We start from the raw sequence: 16348 nt of genomic DNA on the forward strand, positions 1-16348 counted from the left end.
TCTGCCTCTGTGTAGTGACTGGAACTGGGAGAAAGTTACACTGCATGGGTATCTCACCTCAGATTCCCAACTGCGGGGGGGGGGGGCAATCTTGCAGCACCTAACTTGGGAGAGCCTGAGGCTACACTAGGTATAAAATCAGGGCCAGCTCCCTACCCAGACTTTGATACTGTTTTGATTGCTTCATTTGTCCTCATTTTATTCTTGGAAAATCAATGCCTCTAGCAACTTTTAAGGAGGGTTCTCTTTATGTGGCATCTGTACAGCTGACCAGAAGCAAGCTTGCTGCACTTTTGAAGGAAGACTTCAGATCCCATTTGCAATGAAGAGTCTGAATACTTCATAATGACACAGAGATGAACCACAGCAGATGTTTCAGTAGTAGTTGCACATAAGAAGGTACAGCCCCTGCTAGCCTTAACAGTAATATAAAGAATGAAAGGGAGGCACACAAAACCCATTTGAATGCAGTACCCAGCACTTCCCTGTGATGATATGTGGGAAAGCAAACAGCAACAGAGGCTGTGGTGTTTGTGCATAGCCATTGTGGTTGCATTTTATTGTCATACTTGATCTTTATTATTATACAAAATATACAGAGTTGAAAATGCAAAGCTGATGGCAGAGCTCAATGTGCCCCACTAGTGCAGTGGGAATGGGCCATCTGGCCCCGATTTAGTGATTGTAGTGAGAGCACAGGTAGAAATATGCAGCTGGCGTATAAGTGAGGAGTGGAGCAGTAGCCCCACCCACATAGGGATTGCCATCAGGTTAGGAGTATCAACAGACAGGATGAAGATGTTTCAAACAAAAGAACAATCTGCAAAGAGATGAGTGATGGGCTTTGCAAAATCAGAGAATGATTCTAAATAGAACCAATATAACGCTGAATGAAAAGGTCATGTCCTCCTACTTTATGTTCATTCTTTTAGAATAACCTGGTTTCTGTAATGCTCTCTTAATTAGATTGAAATCGCCACTTTACCCATAAACATGCATTAAAAGATGGTGGATAAATTCACCATCTTCTCACTCTGACCACCCTTACTACAAATGTGACAGTTTAGTTAAAGGGTGTCAGAAGGACAAATTCTCTGTATTAGAAGGGATGTTGAGTATGCAGCCTAAGACATACTTCTCAACTGCAAAATCCCCTGAAATAGTGAAGTACTTTGTCAGAAAGGGAATAAAAGCCCTTTTAAAAGGTGAGTATATCTGGGCTGGGCTGGTGGAAGATCACTGTGTATGGGGAGGTAATCTATGTGGTGTTTCTTTACTCTCAACTCCCCACTGTAGTTTCTAATGGACCTATGGCTGTATCTGATAACAGACACAGTGAAAAGTGGGAAAGGCTATCAACATTTCATGGGAGTGGGCCACAGCTGCATTATGAAGACTAATCTTGAATGCAGCTATCTCTGGAAGCAAGGAATTCTGCCTAAACCTGGAAAAGACAGACCGTATCAGGCTGGATGGACCATTGGCCTAACACGGTATAAAGCACCTCCTTTTATAATTTACTTGGGCTCACCAACACCCATCTTTATTTGGTAACTGACAATATGAGGAAATATGCTCTTGGCCCTTCTTGAAAATGCAGCCCCAGAAGCCAGCCTGTATCTGAGAGCAAGAGAGCCTTGAGTCTGGACTAATTGTGATTCCCAGTTCTGATTACACACTTTCCACCCTGACTTGCTGGTAACCAGGAAGGCCTTTGAATTGTCACCTCTGTTCTTGAAGAACAACTCTGGGTTCTTAGTAAAGTGAGACAATCATTTCTGCTAGAGTGTTCCAGCATAAAGACCCATCAGCATAAAGACCCATCAGGAAAAGCACAGGGCTACTTTAGACACACTTGGAAGTGGCGGTGTTATAAGGGTAGTGTTAACTTTGCATACCAGCCAGGTACTTGTTCATCTTTGATGAGGGTAGTTCCCTCAGCAGTGGCCAGCTGTCAGCCATGTGGCTTGCATCCCATCCACAGCTAACAGAGCCATTTTAAATATTATGGCTGCTTCATGCAGTGACCATAAAGTGTGGATTTCCCCGGATGTGTGTGAAGTTTCTACATCACCACAAGATATTCCTAGCAATGGCAGCATGGGAATTTTCTGTACAAGGGAAAGTGATCTACCATACACATTATGGCCATATCAATGATTTCAGGATGGCAATTAGAACATGCTCTGATGTCAGACATACACATATACCACATTAGGCAACTTTTATACTGGAAGCTGCCCTGTGAGCAATTGCAGGGTAGCAGAGCACTACTATACTATTCTGACTGGTTATGAATAGCCACGGAGGGTAGTTTGGGTGTGACTCTTCTCTCCCCCCCCCCATCCAGCTTCTCCTATAGGCCTTAAGGGGTAAGAAACACTAGTGTAAACCCTTAAGTTTGAGATAAGCCAGATAGGATGGTACCGGTGAGGAATAAGGATGGGAGAGATGCAGGAGAAAGGAAACTGTTGTGTTGTGCACAGAAACAGGCTTTCTTGGATGGAAGATGGGAGTGCAAGATGGTAGGAGGATGTTTGTGATTAGAAATTGTTTCATTGAAGAGAATGCATGTGTGGAAGGGACAGGCTTGGGGAGGGTTATACAGGGATGGGATTGTTAAAATCATTTTGAGGCATGGGGAGGAGAAACTAAGCCAAGGTAAAGGAACTTTAAAAACATAGTGTGGATATGGGTCCAGGCATTGTACAAATTTAAATAAAAATACAGTAACCACCATGTAGATGCCAAACTGTTTCCAATCTCCAAGATTTGATCCCAGCTGTGACCCTTAGCAGAAAACATGTCTGAACTACACAAAGAGGGACCCTTAAGCGCTGGCATGATGGGTTGGCAAGAACTGAAATGGCAGCTTCAGGAAGGAGAAGAGCCAAAGCTGGGCTCCAGTGCACATGGAAGTCTGTTTGCATAGCTAAAAATCCTGAGCTGGCCAGTTCCAATTCCTGTCCTTCACACACTCTTGAATGATACATTCCACTTTCAGACCACAGAACAAAGAAACTCATTTCTGTGGGTCTTTGAATCTTGCTCTAGACTGCCAAGTGCCTAAGTGCTTACTCAAGATTGCAACTGTAGTCTGAGATGGGAGCTAAAGTATAGGGTTGGTTGTTAGGGTGCAGGAACAATAACTGAGATGAGCCTGAGAGGAGTTAAGTGCTGGGATAAAACTAGGGCTGTGGGTAGGATATTAAGAAAATTGGTAGAACTAGCTGGTGTACTGCAGGGGATGCTAGGCAGGGCCAGGATAGAGGGTGTTCATCTCTGTCATCTAGATATTGTCTGCTGTTGAGTACCTCAGCCTCTGGCTCGCTAACTCTTCCCTCACTTTTCTGCCTTCGTTGGGATACAGTACCTGTTTGTATGACCAAAAACCCCCCAAACCTATTCGGTATCATCCTTGTCTCTTTCCTATACTTTGCCTTAATCTGAGTGGTCTTGTCATACTAGAAGCAGCTTCAAGATTCTAGTTCTTTTTAAACCCTTAATATCTCTGTTACAGGCAGTTTCTCTTTCTTTGTCTTCGTTTACTTTCTACGTTGGCCTCTGCAGTTTGCACAACTCCTCTTTCATCAGTTTTTGTATCCTACATTGCCATGCCACTCTTTCCTCCATGCATCAAACAGCTTATTCCAATTTAAGCCCTTCCACAAGACCTACATTTTCAGCTCCTCTGGCTAGTCCACTCCCGCTGCTCATTATGAATCGCTGACCCATTATAGTATCCTTGTCCTGGCCAGCTAGTGTGATGTGTAAGCCCTCTACACAAGTACAGTGTTGCTGCTATGCTCTGTTCAGAACCTGGCACTCTGTTGGAGATTCATAAACACTCTGAAGATGCCAGTTGCCCATACTGTTTCTGCTTCTGAATGACCCAAGGGCTTATTTGTAATAAAACATAAAAAGTGGGTAAGCATCACAGAGAGATGAGCAGCAGCTAAAGAGATAGTTGGCACAGGGAAGAAACAGCAAAGCTCTTCCACCCTCTAATGTGATTCCTAGGATTTTCTTTTATCTGCTCTCACACATGCCCTCTTCCACCTCTTCCATTCACCATGATCAATGTAAGTCAAGGAGCTATGTCATGTTTTTATCTTTCAGTGAACTTAGTTCAAGGACAAAGCATAACCTAGCTGATGCCAGACTGTCACCCGTAAACCTTAGCTGAACCCTGAGTTTCTTCTCATTGAAGGATGTCTGAGCTCTTGACACCTACTTTCTGTATGGCCCTCAGTTGTTGGAGCTGCGTAACAGATAGTATTATCATTATCTCAGGCCGCATAGAGACCCTGCCCAGTGAGACCAGAGATTCCATCCTCACTTAAACGTTTCTAGTGACATGTCCTCACCACTTCTACCCCTGTTTTCATGACAGTTTATAGGGGGCGGGATGCAAGGAAAAGCTCTGATCAAGCTTAGTGTACTTTCTTGCCATGGGAATCCAAGCATAATTCACCCCTCCCTCCTGATCTGTAAATGAAAGCTAAAGGTTGTGTTGTACCTGCCTCTCGTGAGTGGCACACAATTTTCATTCCCTGTTGAGGATGCAAAGGAAAGAAACCACAAAGCAAAATCCCACTCACTCTCTATTTCTTTGCCTCAGCTCTCCCCCAGAGTTTAGTGCCAGGATTGCAAGTTACCTTGACACTGGGAAATTTATCTCCCAACTGGAAGCCTCAGGGTATTGCAGTGAGAGCCTTGGTGTAAATTAGATGGAGTCCACTCCTTATAGGCAGTGGGTAAGATTGCACACACACAAAATCCTTTGAAAGTCCTTGGCAATCAGCTGTTGCACTGCCATTTGGTGGTGCGAAACCTGCTTGGAACTCCAGTGAAGGGTCGGGGGTTGCTGTGATTTGGAAGGCCCTAAAGGGTGGGCATACTACTTGGTGACAGGGCAGGGCAGCTTCCAAGGGGAGGCAGCAGGTTGATCCGGGTTGTTTTTTTCTTTTCAATGCCCAGAGGAAGTGTTTGTGGATGTCAGGCTGTTCCCCCTGCTGGGCCTTGGTCCAACCCAGCCAAAGGCTCCCTCCCACCCCCGTGGTTCCCACTGCAGGGACTTTCCCCCAGTTGCATCTTGAATACATGGTCTCCAGAAATGTCTCCCAGTCCAGCATGGACAAGGGGCTGCTTTGTCCATACAGCCAAGAGAAGAATGCCTCAGAGGGATACACCAAGAAGAGAAGCCCCAGGAGTGTGTGTGAAGGTCTGGGCTCCAGGAGTGGCCCGCTAGATCACATTGTCAAAGAGCTTCATGGAACTCATGATGTTTTCATCCTGCCAAAGAAAAGAGGACAAGTTAGAATAATTAAGAAGTCCTAGAACTAATTATCAGCTTTGACTCCCTCCGCCCCCCCCAAACTATACCTTGGGTGTAAAGGACCTTTTCAACCCCCACCCCCTTTTTATGCGTGGCAGAAAAATAGCAGTGGTCTGTACCCACTGACAGTAATGCAATATCCCCACCCTTCTCTAACGGGGGTATGCTACCTTCTGGCAGGACTCAATGAATTCCTCAATAGTCACCACTCCATCCTTGTTCCGATCCATTTTCTGAAATGCAAGAACCAGGGATGTGAGAATTAAAGGCAAGGTAACATCTGTTTCCTAGGAGCAGCTTCAGGCACACTACAATACCCACAACCAGGAAGGACATCCTTGAGGCAGACCTGGTCAGGGAACCTGTCAGCTTCTAGGTAGCTTCAAAGGCATTTCTGGCAGAGAATGCCCCCCTACCTCACTAATGACATCTTGCAAGCATTCAAGGAAACAGCAGTGGGCTGGTGCTGCAAACAGAGATGGGAGGTGAGTAAGAGATGGGAGATGCTGCCTCTACTGGAAAGAGGAAGGAAGAGTGGCCATTGGGAAAGCTTAAAGTTCTGACAAAACCCTGTGTTGAGTTTTCTACTCTGTGTTGACTCTCTACCCAAATGCACACATTTGCATTCCAAATATGTTGAACTACAACTCCCATTACCCCTGGCCATTGGTTACACTGGGCAGGTATGGTGGGAGTTGGAATCCAAAACGTCTGGAGGGTGCCAAGATCGAAAGGCTTTTCTAGGAAGAGGGCAAACCCAAATATCTTGACTAAAATAACCCACTCGCTCAACTACCAGGGATGGGAAGGTTTTGTAGAACTGCAGGATGCTGACATGGGGTAGTAATTATCATAGAATCATAGAGTTGGAAGAGACCACAAGGGCCATCAAGTCCAACCCCCTGCCAAGCAGGAAACACGATCAGAGCACTCCTGACATATGGTTGTCAAGCCTCTGCTTAAAGACCTCCAAAGAAGGAGACTCCACCACACTCCTTGGCAGCAAATTCCACTGTCAAACAGCTCTTACTGTCAGGAAGTTCTTCCTAATGTTTAGGTGGAATCTTCTTTCTTGTAGTTTGGAACCATTGCTCCGTGTCCTCTTCTCTGGAGCAGCAGAAAACAACCTTTCTCCCTCCTCTATGTGACATCCTTTTATATATTTGAACATGGCTATCATATCACCCCTTAACCTCCTCTTCTCCAGGCTAAACATGCCCAGCTCCCTTAGCCGTTCCTCATAAGGCATCGTTTCCAGGCCTTTGACCATTTTGGTTGCCCTCCTCTGGACACGTTCCAGTTTGTCAGTGTCCTTCTTGAACTGTGGTGCCCAGAACTGGACACAGTACTCCAGGTGAGGTCTGACCAGAGCAGAATACAGTGGCACTATTACTTCCCTTGATCTAGATGCTATACTCCTATTGATGCAGCCCAGAATTGCATTGGCTTTTTTAGCTGCTGCGTCACACTGTTGGCTCATGTCAAGTTTGTGGTCAACCAAGACTCCTAGATCCTTTTCACATGTACTGCTCTCAAGCCAGGTGTCACCCATCTTGTATTTGTGCCTCTCATTTTTTTTGCCCAAGTGCAATACTTTACATTTCTCCCTGTTAAAATTCATCTTGTTTGTTTTGGCCCACTTCTCTAACCTGTCAAGGTCGTTTTGAAGTGTGATCCTGTCCTCTGGGGTGTTAGCCACCCCTCCCAGTTTGGTGTCATCTGCAAATTTGATCAGGATGCCCTTGAGTCCATCATCCAAGTCGTTGATAAAGATGTTGAATAAGACTGGGCCCAAGACAGAACCCTGTGGCACCCCACTAGTCACTCTTCTCCAGGATGAAGAGGAACCATTGATGAGCACCCTTTGGGTTCGGTCAGTCAGCCAGTTACAAATCCACTGAGTGGTAGCATAGTCGAGACCGCATTTTACCAGCTTCTTTACAAGAATATCATGGGGCACCTTGTCAAATGCCTTGCTGAAATCAAGGTAGGCTACATCCACTGTGTTCCCTTCATCTACCAGGCTTGTAATTCTGTCAAAAAACGAGATCAGGTTCGTCTGACATGACTTATTTTTCAGAAATCCATGCTGACTATTGGTGATCACAGCATTCCTTTCTAGGTGCTCACAGACTGTTTGCTTAATGATCTGCTCCAGAATCTTCCCTGGTATTGATGTCAGACTGACTGGGCGGTAATTATTTGGGTCCTCTCTTTTCCCCTTTTTGAAAATAGGGACAACATTTGCCCTCCTCCAGTCTGCCGGGACTTCGCCTGTTCTCCAGGAATTCTCAAAGATGACTGCCAGTGGTTCTGAGATCACATCTGCCAGTTCTTTTAATACTCTTGGATGCAGTTCATCTGGCCCTGGAGACTTGAATACATCTAAACTAGCCAAGTATTCTTGTACTATCTCCTTAGTTATTCTGGGCTGTGTTTCCTCTGCTGAATCATTTGCTCCAAATTCTTCAGGTCGGGCATTGTTTTCTTTATCGGAGAAGACTAATTATGTTTTACTCAGAGTAGACCCATTGAAATGAATGGTCCTTAGTTATGTTTATTAATTTCACTGGGTCTTCTTCACCCATGGAAATGACTCAAGGCTCACCTGGAAAAAGCTTTCCACATGCTCCTGAGGTGCTTCTTCTCGCATGGCTGGGTAAGTGTATTTGCCCATCATGTCATAAATGGATTTCATTATGTCCAGCATTTCCTGCAAGATAAGAGCACAAAAAGAATGGCCAGCAGAAATCAGAACTCAATTGTGGGCTGAGGGAGATTCCTAAGAAAGTGGACAACAAGCAGGAGAGCCCAGTATCTTCTGTTACCATTGACTCCTTCTCCCTCTATATGTACCTCTTTGGTGATACAGCCATCTTTGTTCAGGTCATAGAGGTTGAAGGCCCAGTTGAGCCGATCATCTATAGTACCACGTAGAATAATGGATAAGCCAGCCACAAAATCCTGCAGGGGAATGAAAAAGAAAAAGGGTGGGGTGGGGTGAGGAAACAATCAAGTCTAGCTCAAATGCCATGAAGGCTTGAGATTTAAGCAAAGCAGATTCTGGGATGTGGAGGGGACCCAATGGCAACAAACTGCAAAGAGCAACTCACAGAGTAAAAAGCCCACCTGGGGAAAGAATTCCGGAGTATCTGATTGTTTAATACCCTAGAGCAGGGGTGGGGAGCCTGTGACCCTCCAAATGCTGCTGGACTACAACTCCTATCATCCCATCCCGTTGGCCAAGCTGCCTGGGGCTGATCAGAACTGGAATCCCAACAACATCGGAAGGGTTCCTCGCCCCTGACTTAAGAGCTTTCCTGCTGACCTTCCTGCTTCAACCTTCATGATTATTTTTTGACAACAGAATTTGAAATTAGAACATCAAGAGAAAATGGTGAAGTATTCTCAGGCAATCTGTCAGCATAACATTCATTCATTTAAATTTGTTTCCATTAGGGCAGCCTTTCCATTGGCTTTAAGTGTGTAGACTGAGGAAGTTTCAGATATCTAGTACACAATTACTTTATATTTTTTAACTTATTGCTACCCACCCTAAGCTTCTGGGGTTTGAATCTTGAAGTAAAATGATCTACAGAGTGTACTTGAGAGAAATATAAATACACACAAATGAAAGTTCACAAAACTTTTGGGAAAATTAATAGACAAGAGAGAGAGAGCTGTTGTGGTTGTTCACTGGAGAGAGTGGGAAAGATGCCTTCCTCAGGTAGGATGTCTGTGTTTTTTTATCTCATTTGCCCTCACTCTACTTAGTAAAGAGCTCAGAAAGGCAGGTCCATGCACCTCTACCAGGTGGCCTCACTGACCTGAGTTGCAAGGTTTAGGTGAATAGACTGAAAGTGCAGAAATAATTGTGAGATTTTAGGATCAGTGGAGCTGTAGGGCATGGTGTTGCCTGAACATGCTGGGAATCGACCAGGGTTGTTTTGCATGCAAAGCAGATGCTCTACTACTGAATTACCACCCTGTATTTAAGAACTCATCTGGTACTCATAGGTGACAAGGAATGTCTTAAAAAATTAAATTTATACCCTGCCCTTCTTCCCAAAGGGCAGCATACACATCAGTGATAAAAGTACACAATTTAAACACCTGAAAAACTGCACACAGGTGAGCAGTGGGGGAGGGACTGTGTGTTCCATCTCTCTCCTGCACTCAGTATAGAAACCAAGTAGGCTGTAAGAAGAGGGAAGTGCCCTTCTCTGCTTAGAAATGCTGTGGGCTGCTGGAGAAACAATATTGTAAGCCTACTTTTTGTGGGCTTGTCTGCAATGCCAGAAGCATTGTTTTTATTCTGTGAAACACCCAGTCAAGGTTTGTTATAAAAGTTGCTCCATAAGTAACATACCACGGAATTAAAAGACGCCTGCTTCTTGGGAGAAAAGCAATGACAAACCTAGACAGCATCTTAAAAAGCAGAGACATCACCTTGCCAATAAAGGTCCGTATAGTTAAAGCTATGGTTTTTCCAGTAGTGATGTATGGAAGTGAGAGCTGGACCATAAAGAAGGCTGATCGCTGAAGAATTGATGCTTTTGAATTATGGTGCTGGAGGAGACTCTTGAGAGTCCCATGGACTGCAAGAAGATCAAACCTCTCCATTCTGAAGGAAATCAGCCCTGAGTGCTCACTGGAAGGACAGATTGTGAAGCTGAGGCTCCAATACTTTGGCCACCTCATGAGAAGAGAAGACTCCCTGGAAAGACCCTGATGTTGGGAAAGATGGAGGGCACAAGGAGAAGGGAACGACAGAGGACGAGATGGTTGGATAGTGTTCTCGAAGCTACCAGCATGAGTTTGACCAAACTGCGGGAGGCAATGGAAGACAGGAGTGCCTGGCGTGCTCTGGTCCATGGGGTCACGAAGAGTCGGACACAACTAAACAACTAAACAACAACAAAAATAACTGCATGTAGAATCTTACCTCAAAACTGACTGAGCCATCATGGTCGGTGTCAAATGCGTTGAAAAGGAAAGTTGCATATGTACTGGAATCTGAAAAGAAGTGCATCACAGTAAATGATTAGGAGGCCTTTTACCAGATGTCAACAAACCAACCGAATAGCAGGCAGAGAACAACCAGAGAAAGTGACAATAGCTGCAGCTTTTGGAAATACTTTATCAAGTGCCAGGAAATTATTGTTGCTTCCCCTTAGACATAGATATCTTATTTATTTATGGCAATATTTATTGTCTGCCCTTCTCTAATAAAGTATACTCAAGGCAGCTTACAAATAAAAACATATTATCATCATAAAGAACAGTCCTGGCACTTAAGAAGAAAAGCCTGCTCAAGTAAAATGGTCTTATAAGCCTGTTTAAAATTGAGCAAAGAGGAAGCCATATTTAACTACAAAGATGTGTCATGGACCGTTCTCTTGGGCAAGGAGCTGTGCTTGGCACAGCAGGCAGGGAAGCTATGGGCAGCTGAAGATGACTGTGCCAAGGCCCTCAAGAATATATCCCAAATTATTTCTAGCAGCCGCCAAGCCACTCACTGTCCTTATCTGGCCTCCCAGTTCCTCCAAAAGATCTCAGCTGGGAGTGGCACTCACCTCCCTGTGGGAAGAATTGTGAGTAGATCTGCTTGAAGCTCTCTTCATTAACAATGCCACTAGGGCACTCCTGTCAAATGGAAAAGTGCAGACAAGTTCACCTTCGAAGAGCTAGTCTAAACAATACCCCAGAGTAGGGCCAGTGTGGTGAGGTGTGTCATCAAAGAGGACTTTGAGGAGCTGACTCTCATAACCAATGACAGAAAGCAGATCACCTCCTAGGGGAAAACTTGAGCAGTGTCTCTCAGGCTGCGGGTGATCCCACTGTACACGGCTCTGTGTGTGTGTGTGTGTGTGTGTGTGTAAGTAAGTAAGTAAGTAAGCACGTAAGTAAAACAAATGCTTCTGAAAGCAGAAAGCAGCATTACCTTATTATCTACTGGTGGTTACACTTGAGATAATATAGGAAGAAATTCCAATCAGGGTGCAGAATATAGCCAGTAAGATATAGCAAGAGGGGGCTATTGTGTAGGGTGCCTCCCCAGGCTCAGAGGAAGTCATAGCATGTAGCTGGATTCTTCTGGCATCCAAACATCACAAAGAAAATCCCTCTGTGCTTTGGAGGCATCCATTACTGGCCTAGGAGGGATGAGTGGTTCAAAAGCAGAAAGAAGCATGCCACCCCATGTCGAAGTGCTGGTGCAATTTCATTTATATGAGAATTAGGGGTGTGTGCTGCAGTATAGACACTCAAGGGGGAAATATGTGTGTGTGTGTGTGTGTGTGTGTGTGAGAGAGAGAGAGAGAGAGAGAGAGAGAGAGAGAGAGAGAGAGCGCGCTAGCTAGCTTACTGGAGCCATACAAGAAGTCTGACGCTCCTGAGTAATGGGAAGCACTTTGGCTGGACAGTGTGTTGGAAGTGCCTGCCTATAGTCACAAAAGAGGATTTCATTATAGTTATAGTTTTTGTGACTGTGAGTAAGTTACAAATTGCAAATTTGATGTGTAGTGAGTGGATATTTTAAAATATGCTCTCTTCAACAATATGGAAAAGGGCAGTCTCTTTCTTTCTATCTAAAAGTTTTGTACTTGTTTTTTTAAAGCCTAGTATAGGGGAAAGAAATGGCCCCCAAGTGCACCAGCAGGAAGGGGAGTTTCTTTCCAACTCACATTCTTGAAGCCTCGGTACAAGACCTGCAGCTCCTTGCGGGTGAACTTGGTTTGCTCCTGCAGCTGATCCAGGCCCTCGGGCCGATGACAAACAGTGGAGAGCTCAAACTCATCCTCTACACTGTCTGCAAGAAAAGAAAGAGCTTCAAAAGTATAGCATGGACAGAACCAAAGCATCCCACCTGCATTCCTTGAATTAATTTTTTTCAAAGTGAGTTGTTGAATTTCCTTTCCCACCCTGCATTGGCACAAATAGACCCATCTCATGTGCATGTACTCTGTGGAACTACCTTTAGATGCAAGATCTCACACCTGGATTACAGCCAGAAATCAAGTGCTGCAGTATCATCCTGGCCTAGAGGAGGTTTAGAGAGCTTTGGTCAATTCAGGATAGAGCCCTGTTTGTGAAATGCATTAATACCCCCCTCCCAATACTGCATCAAGGGAAGCGATAAGTATTAAATTCAGATCAATTTGGATAGGAACCAGAGATAAGAGTTGATTTACACCATCTTCCATGGACACAGGCTGTGAACAGTGTTATGCACTCCTCACTTCAATGCACATTGAGAAGACCAGGGTCAGTACTACCAGGTTTACTTTCCTTTGGAAGAAAGAAATGCTTGTGGCATTTTTGTATTTTCTGTTGACTTACTGATATACAAGCAGAGATAATGGAAGTAGAAAGATTCTTATGAAAAGCAGCAGAACCACTAACACTGCTTTGGATTCAAAAACATGTTAGTTGCTAAGTAGGCAAATTCATAATGTCAGGCCCATTCACCATAATCAAGGAAACCAAACTCTTAACAGCATCAAATAAGTGACAGAGGCATTGACAGAGGCAGAAGCAGGTTTTAATTGGAACCACACACAAACTCAACCCAAACACACTATTATAAGTAATCAATCAATGAGATGCATCGGCTGTTGTCATGATGGCTGCATATATTGCCTCCACATACAACCTGCCCTCTCCAGTGTTCTAGGACAAAATCCCCACCTTGCTGTCCTTTGTCTTCCTATTCATTTTGAGCTCTGTCAACTGGAGTAGAAAGCTGGAGAAGACATCTATTCCAGACACAAGTTCATCCACAAAGCAGCCATATACAATTAGCGGCTTGAGGCAGAGAGCCTACATTTTGTCTCCTCTATTCCCTTTTGTCCCTGCGTACATCACTCTCACAGTCCTTTTATAATACACTGCTTTGGATTGGTGTTTGAGAAAAGTGGCATACAAGTATTTTATATAAATACTATACAGAAGGAATCCCTTCTCCCACTTCTCCTGCTCCCCTGGGAGTTAATGATGTCACAGAACAGAGAAGACACACAGAGAGGGATAAAGTGTCACTTGCTTTCGCTGATTGAGGGGATGGATTTGGGCTGACGGCAGCAGGGCAGCAGCTTGAGGAACCGCTGCTTCAGGGCTTTTTTAGCGTGGCCAGGTGGGTTGCCTGCAAAGAAATGACAGTTGCCAACCAGGAGAAGCATTAACATATGATGGCACCCTTCATTCCACCCACACCCGATCCCTAAGCACAAGCCACAACAGACTTGGTATGGATCAGAAAGACAGTCATGCATGGCTTCAATGCAACAGGGAAATGGATCCAGCACTGTCACAGTACACCCAACAATGACTCACAACTCTTCTAAAGCACATGCATGCTCCCACTGAGCATCAATTGGGCACAAAGAAGGGATGGGGAACCTGTGGCCCTTTAGATGTTGTTGGACTCCCATCAACCACTGGCCATGCTGACTATGACTTATAGAAGTTGGAATCCAGCAACATCTGGAGGTCCATAGGTTTTCTGTGCCTGACCCAAAGGAAGTGAAAACACCGGGAGGGCTAAAGAAACTGCATCCTGGTGTTTAAGTGTGCACTCTTTGCCCCAAGAAATCAGCTGCTCCAATGGATGAGTGACATGGCATTTTCCAGCATGATACCCTGGATGGCTGTATCATGATGTGCAGCTCAGTCAGTATCACAGGAGACTCTTAATCTTAGGATCATGGTTTTGAGCCACATGTTGGGCAAAAGATTCCTGCATTACAGGGGAGTTGACTAGATGACTCTCCTGGTCCCTTTGAACTCTACAATTCTATTATTCTAAATGAGAGTTAGATCTGATAGCTCAGAGCAGGTGAATGAGGGCTTTAGGCTCCACCCTTAGCTTTCAGGAGAAAATGGCTGGGAGTAAAGATGTGCACCTTCCTCTTCCTGCTTCTAGGAAAGCAGCAGAGGCTGCGTGGAGAAGGAAGTTTGTGTAAGAATGGTCAGCATTTTAAGACAAATGAGGTATAAAGCTGAGCTGTACAAATTAAAACATAACATGCGGTTGCAGCCCACAGAGGAATAAATGAAAGGTGCAGACATGGAATGTGTGCAGAAACAGACAGGAGGGTTGGATGAAAGGCAGCTGTAAAGGTTGGCATGCTTGCCATCCTATTGCCAAAAAACCTTTTTATACACCTTGGTAAAAATGGCTTGGAAGAAAATGTCATTCTACAGCACACCAAAATCCATCTCTTTTTACAAAAAGGATAAACACTTCCCCCTTGATAAAAGAGTTTTTCAACTACTGTACTGCAGTCTGGCTGTAACTGATCCTTGCCTTTTGTGTGTTGGGTATCAGTTGCCTTGTTTTCTGAGCTTTGCAGGTCTCCCCATCATCATTGGAAATGTGGGACCAGAAATGTCTTGTTTCCCCTCCATTCATCAACAAAATCTCTTAAATAAGACTAAGGCCACAACTCCTAAGACTGCAAACTCTTACCTGGGAGTAAGCCCCACTGAACTCAGTGGGACTTACTTCTGATTAGACATGTAGCATTACACTTTAAGCGCAGGGCCATACCCAACAAAGTCATTCTGAGAGCAGACTCATTAAAAGCAATGGACTTGACTAACTTAAATCCATTGATTTAAATGGCTCTTCCTTGAGTATGACTTAGTTGGATACATTCTAAAGTTATCAGGATGCAAGTTGTGCTGAACTCAGAGAGAGTAAATATACTCTAGCTCAGGTCACTGAGCACTTAAAGGTAAAGGGACCCCTGACCATTAGGTCCAGTTGTGACCGACTCTGGGGTTGCAGTGCTCATCTCGCTTTATTGGCCGAGGGAGCCAGCGTACAGCTTCTGGGTCATGTGGCCAGCATGACTAAGCCGCTTCTGGCAAACCAGAGCAGTGCACGGAAACGCCGTTTACCTTCCCACCAGAGCGGTACCTATTTATCTACTTGCACTTTGACGTGCTTTCAAACTGCTAGGTGGGCAGGAGCTGGGACCGAGCAATGGGAGCTCACCCCGTAGCGGGGATTCGAACTACTGACCTTCTGATTGGCAAGCTCTAGGCTCTGTGGTTTAACCCACAGCGCTTAGTTCTGGGTTTTTTCCAGCTCTCTTTATCAATAAATTTATATATCACCCTTTAACTTTATTTATTTATTTTGTAATTAATTAACTAGCTAGTACTTAAGCACACTTACCTATTTGAGGGCTGGGGAGGGAAGATCCCTGAGGCCAGGGAACCGAGTATCTAAAATGAACCTGCCCCATCGTTAAGAGGCTCTGCTCTGAGTGCTGCCACCTGCAGAAGTGTGGTGAGTGGTGATAGGGAAGACAGGGCTTTCCCAGTGAATTCACCCGTGTAATGTGGAATACACTTCCCAGGGACACTTTGCTGGCCCCAACTCTCATTGTCTTTTTGATGTCCGGTGAAGATATTCCTGTACTTGACTACTAATACTTAATTTCTGCCATTTCTCACTTTATTGCTGGATTTATTGGTGATTTTATTTGCTATGTTACTGTTTTGTCTGATGTCAGTTGTTTTACTATTCTTTCACCTGGATGTTTTGGCCAAGAAGTGGCCTAATTTTTGATAGGAGAATGTATGAAAGGAGATCCTTTCATACTTGTCTCAAGAATGCATGATAATAGCTTTATACCAGGGTTGTTGATCTGATTGCCCTCCAGATGCTGTTGGAATCTATTTCTTATTAACTCCAGCCAACATGGTCAATTGTTGGGGATGATGGGAGTTGTAGTCCAGCAGCACACACCAAGATACTTACTTGTGGGGGTAATGGGACAAAAATTTAAAGGCATTATTTCCGGTAGCCTCAGTTATACTAGTTTGCTACTGAGGCCAGTAGATATCAGATAAACTCACCTTTTATTGCCCAGAAATGAATTTTTTTAGCACCATCATTGTAATATTACTTCCTATTTACTTCCTCAGGTCAATTTAAATGTTGCTGCTTTTAAGCTTGTGTACAAGTGTGTGTGCGTGCAAGACTCATGACTGCAAGGA

General features: G+C 44.5%; 1 protein-coding gene across 6 annotated transcripts in view; it reads right to left on the bottom strand.

Moving 5' to 3' along the window:
• Nucleotides 1-3650: 3650 nt before the first annotated feature.
• The window catches only part of KCNIP2 (potassium voltage-gated channel interacting protein 2), a 104703-nt gene continuing 92005 nt past the window's right edge, over nucleotides 3651-16348 (bottom strand). For 3 of the 6 annotated variants that reach the window (XM_081864021.1, XM_081864020.1, XM_081864019.1), the window contains exons 2-8: nucleotides 12025-12149; nucleotides 10915-10984; nucleotides 10284-10354; nucleotides 8195-8302; nucleotides 7947-8051; nucleotides 5509-5571; nucleotides 3651-5295 (exon numbers count right to left, since the gene is read on the bottom strand). In XM_081864021.1, coding sequence (XP_081720147.1) covers nucleotides 5248-5295; nucleotides 5509-5571; nucleotides 7947-8051; nucleotides 8195-8302; nucleotides 10284-10354; nucleotides 10915-10984; nucleotides 12025-12149 — 590 coding nt within the window. In that variant the 3' untranslated portion in view covers nucleotides 3651-5247. Of the gene's footprint in view, nucleotides 5296-5508; nucleotides 5572-7946; nucleotides 8052-8194; nucleotides 8303-10283; nucleotides 10355-10914; nucleotides 10985-12024; nucleotides 12150-13378; nucleotides 13482-16348 lie in introns of all 6 variants that reach the window. The other 3 variants (XM_081864018.1, XM_081864022.1, XM_081864017.1) reach the window with 2 other exon arrangements.

The sequence above is a fragment of the Podarcis erhardii genome, assembly GCF_964252035.2.
Source record: "Podarcis erhardii genome assembly, chromosome: 5".
NCBI classification, from domain to species: Eukaryota; Metazoa; Chordata; class Lepidosauria; order Squamata; family Lacertidae; genus Podarcis; species Podarcis erhardii.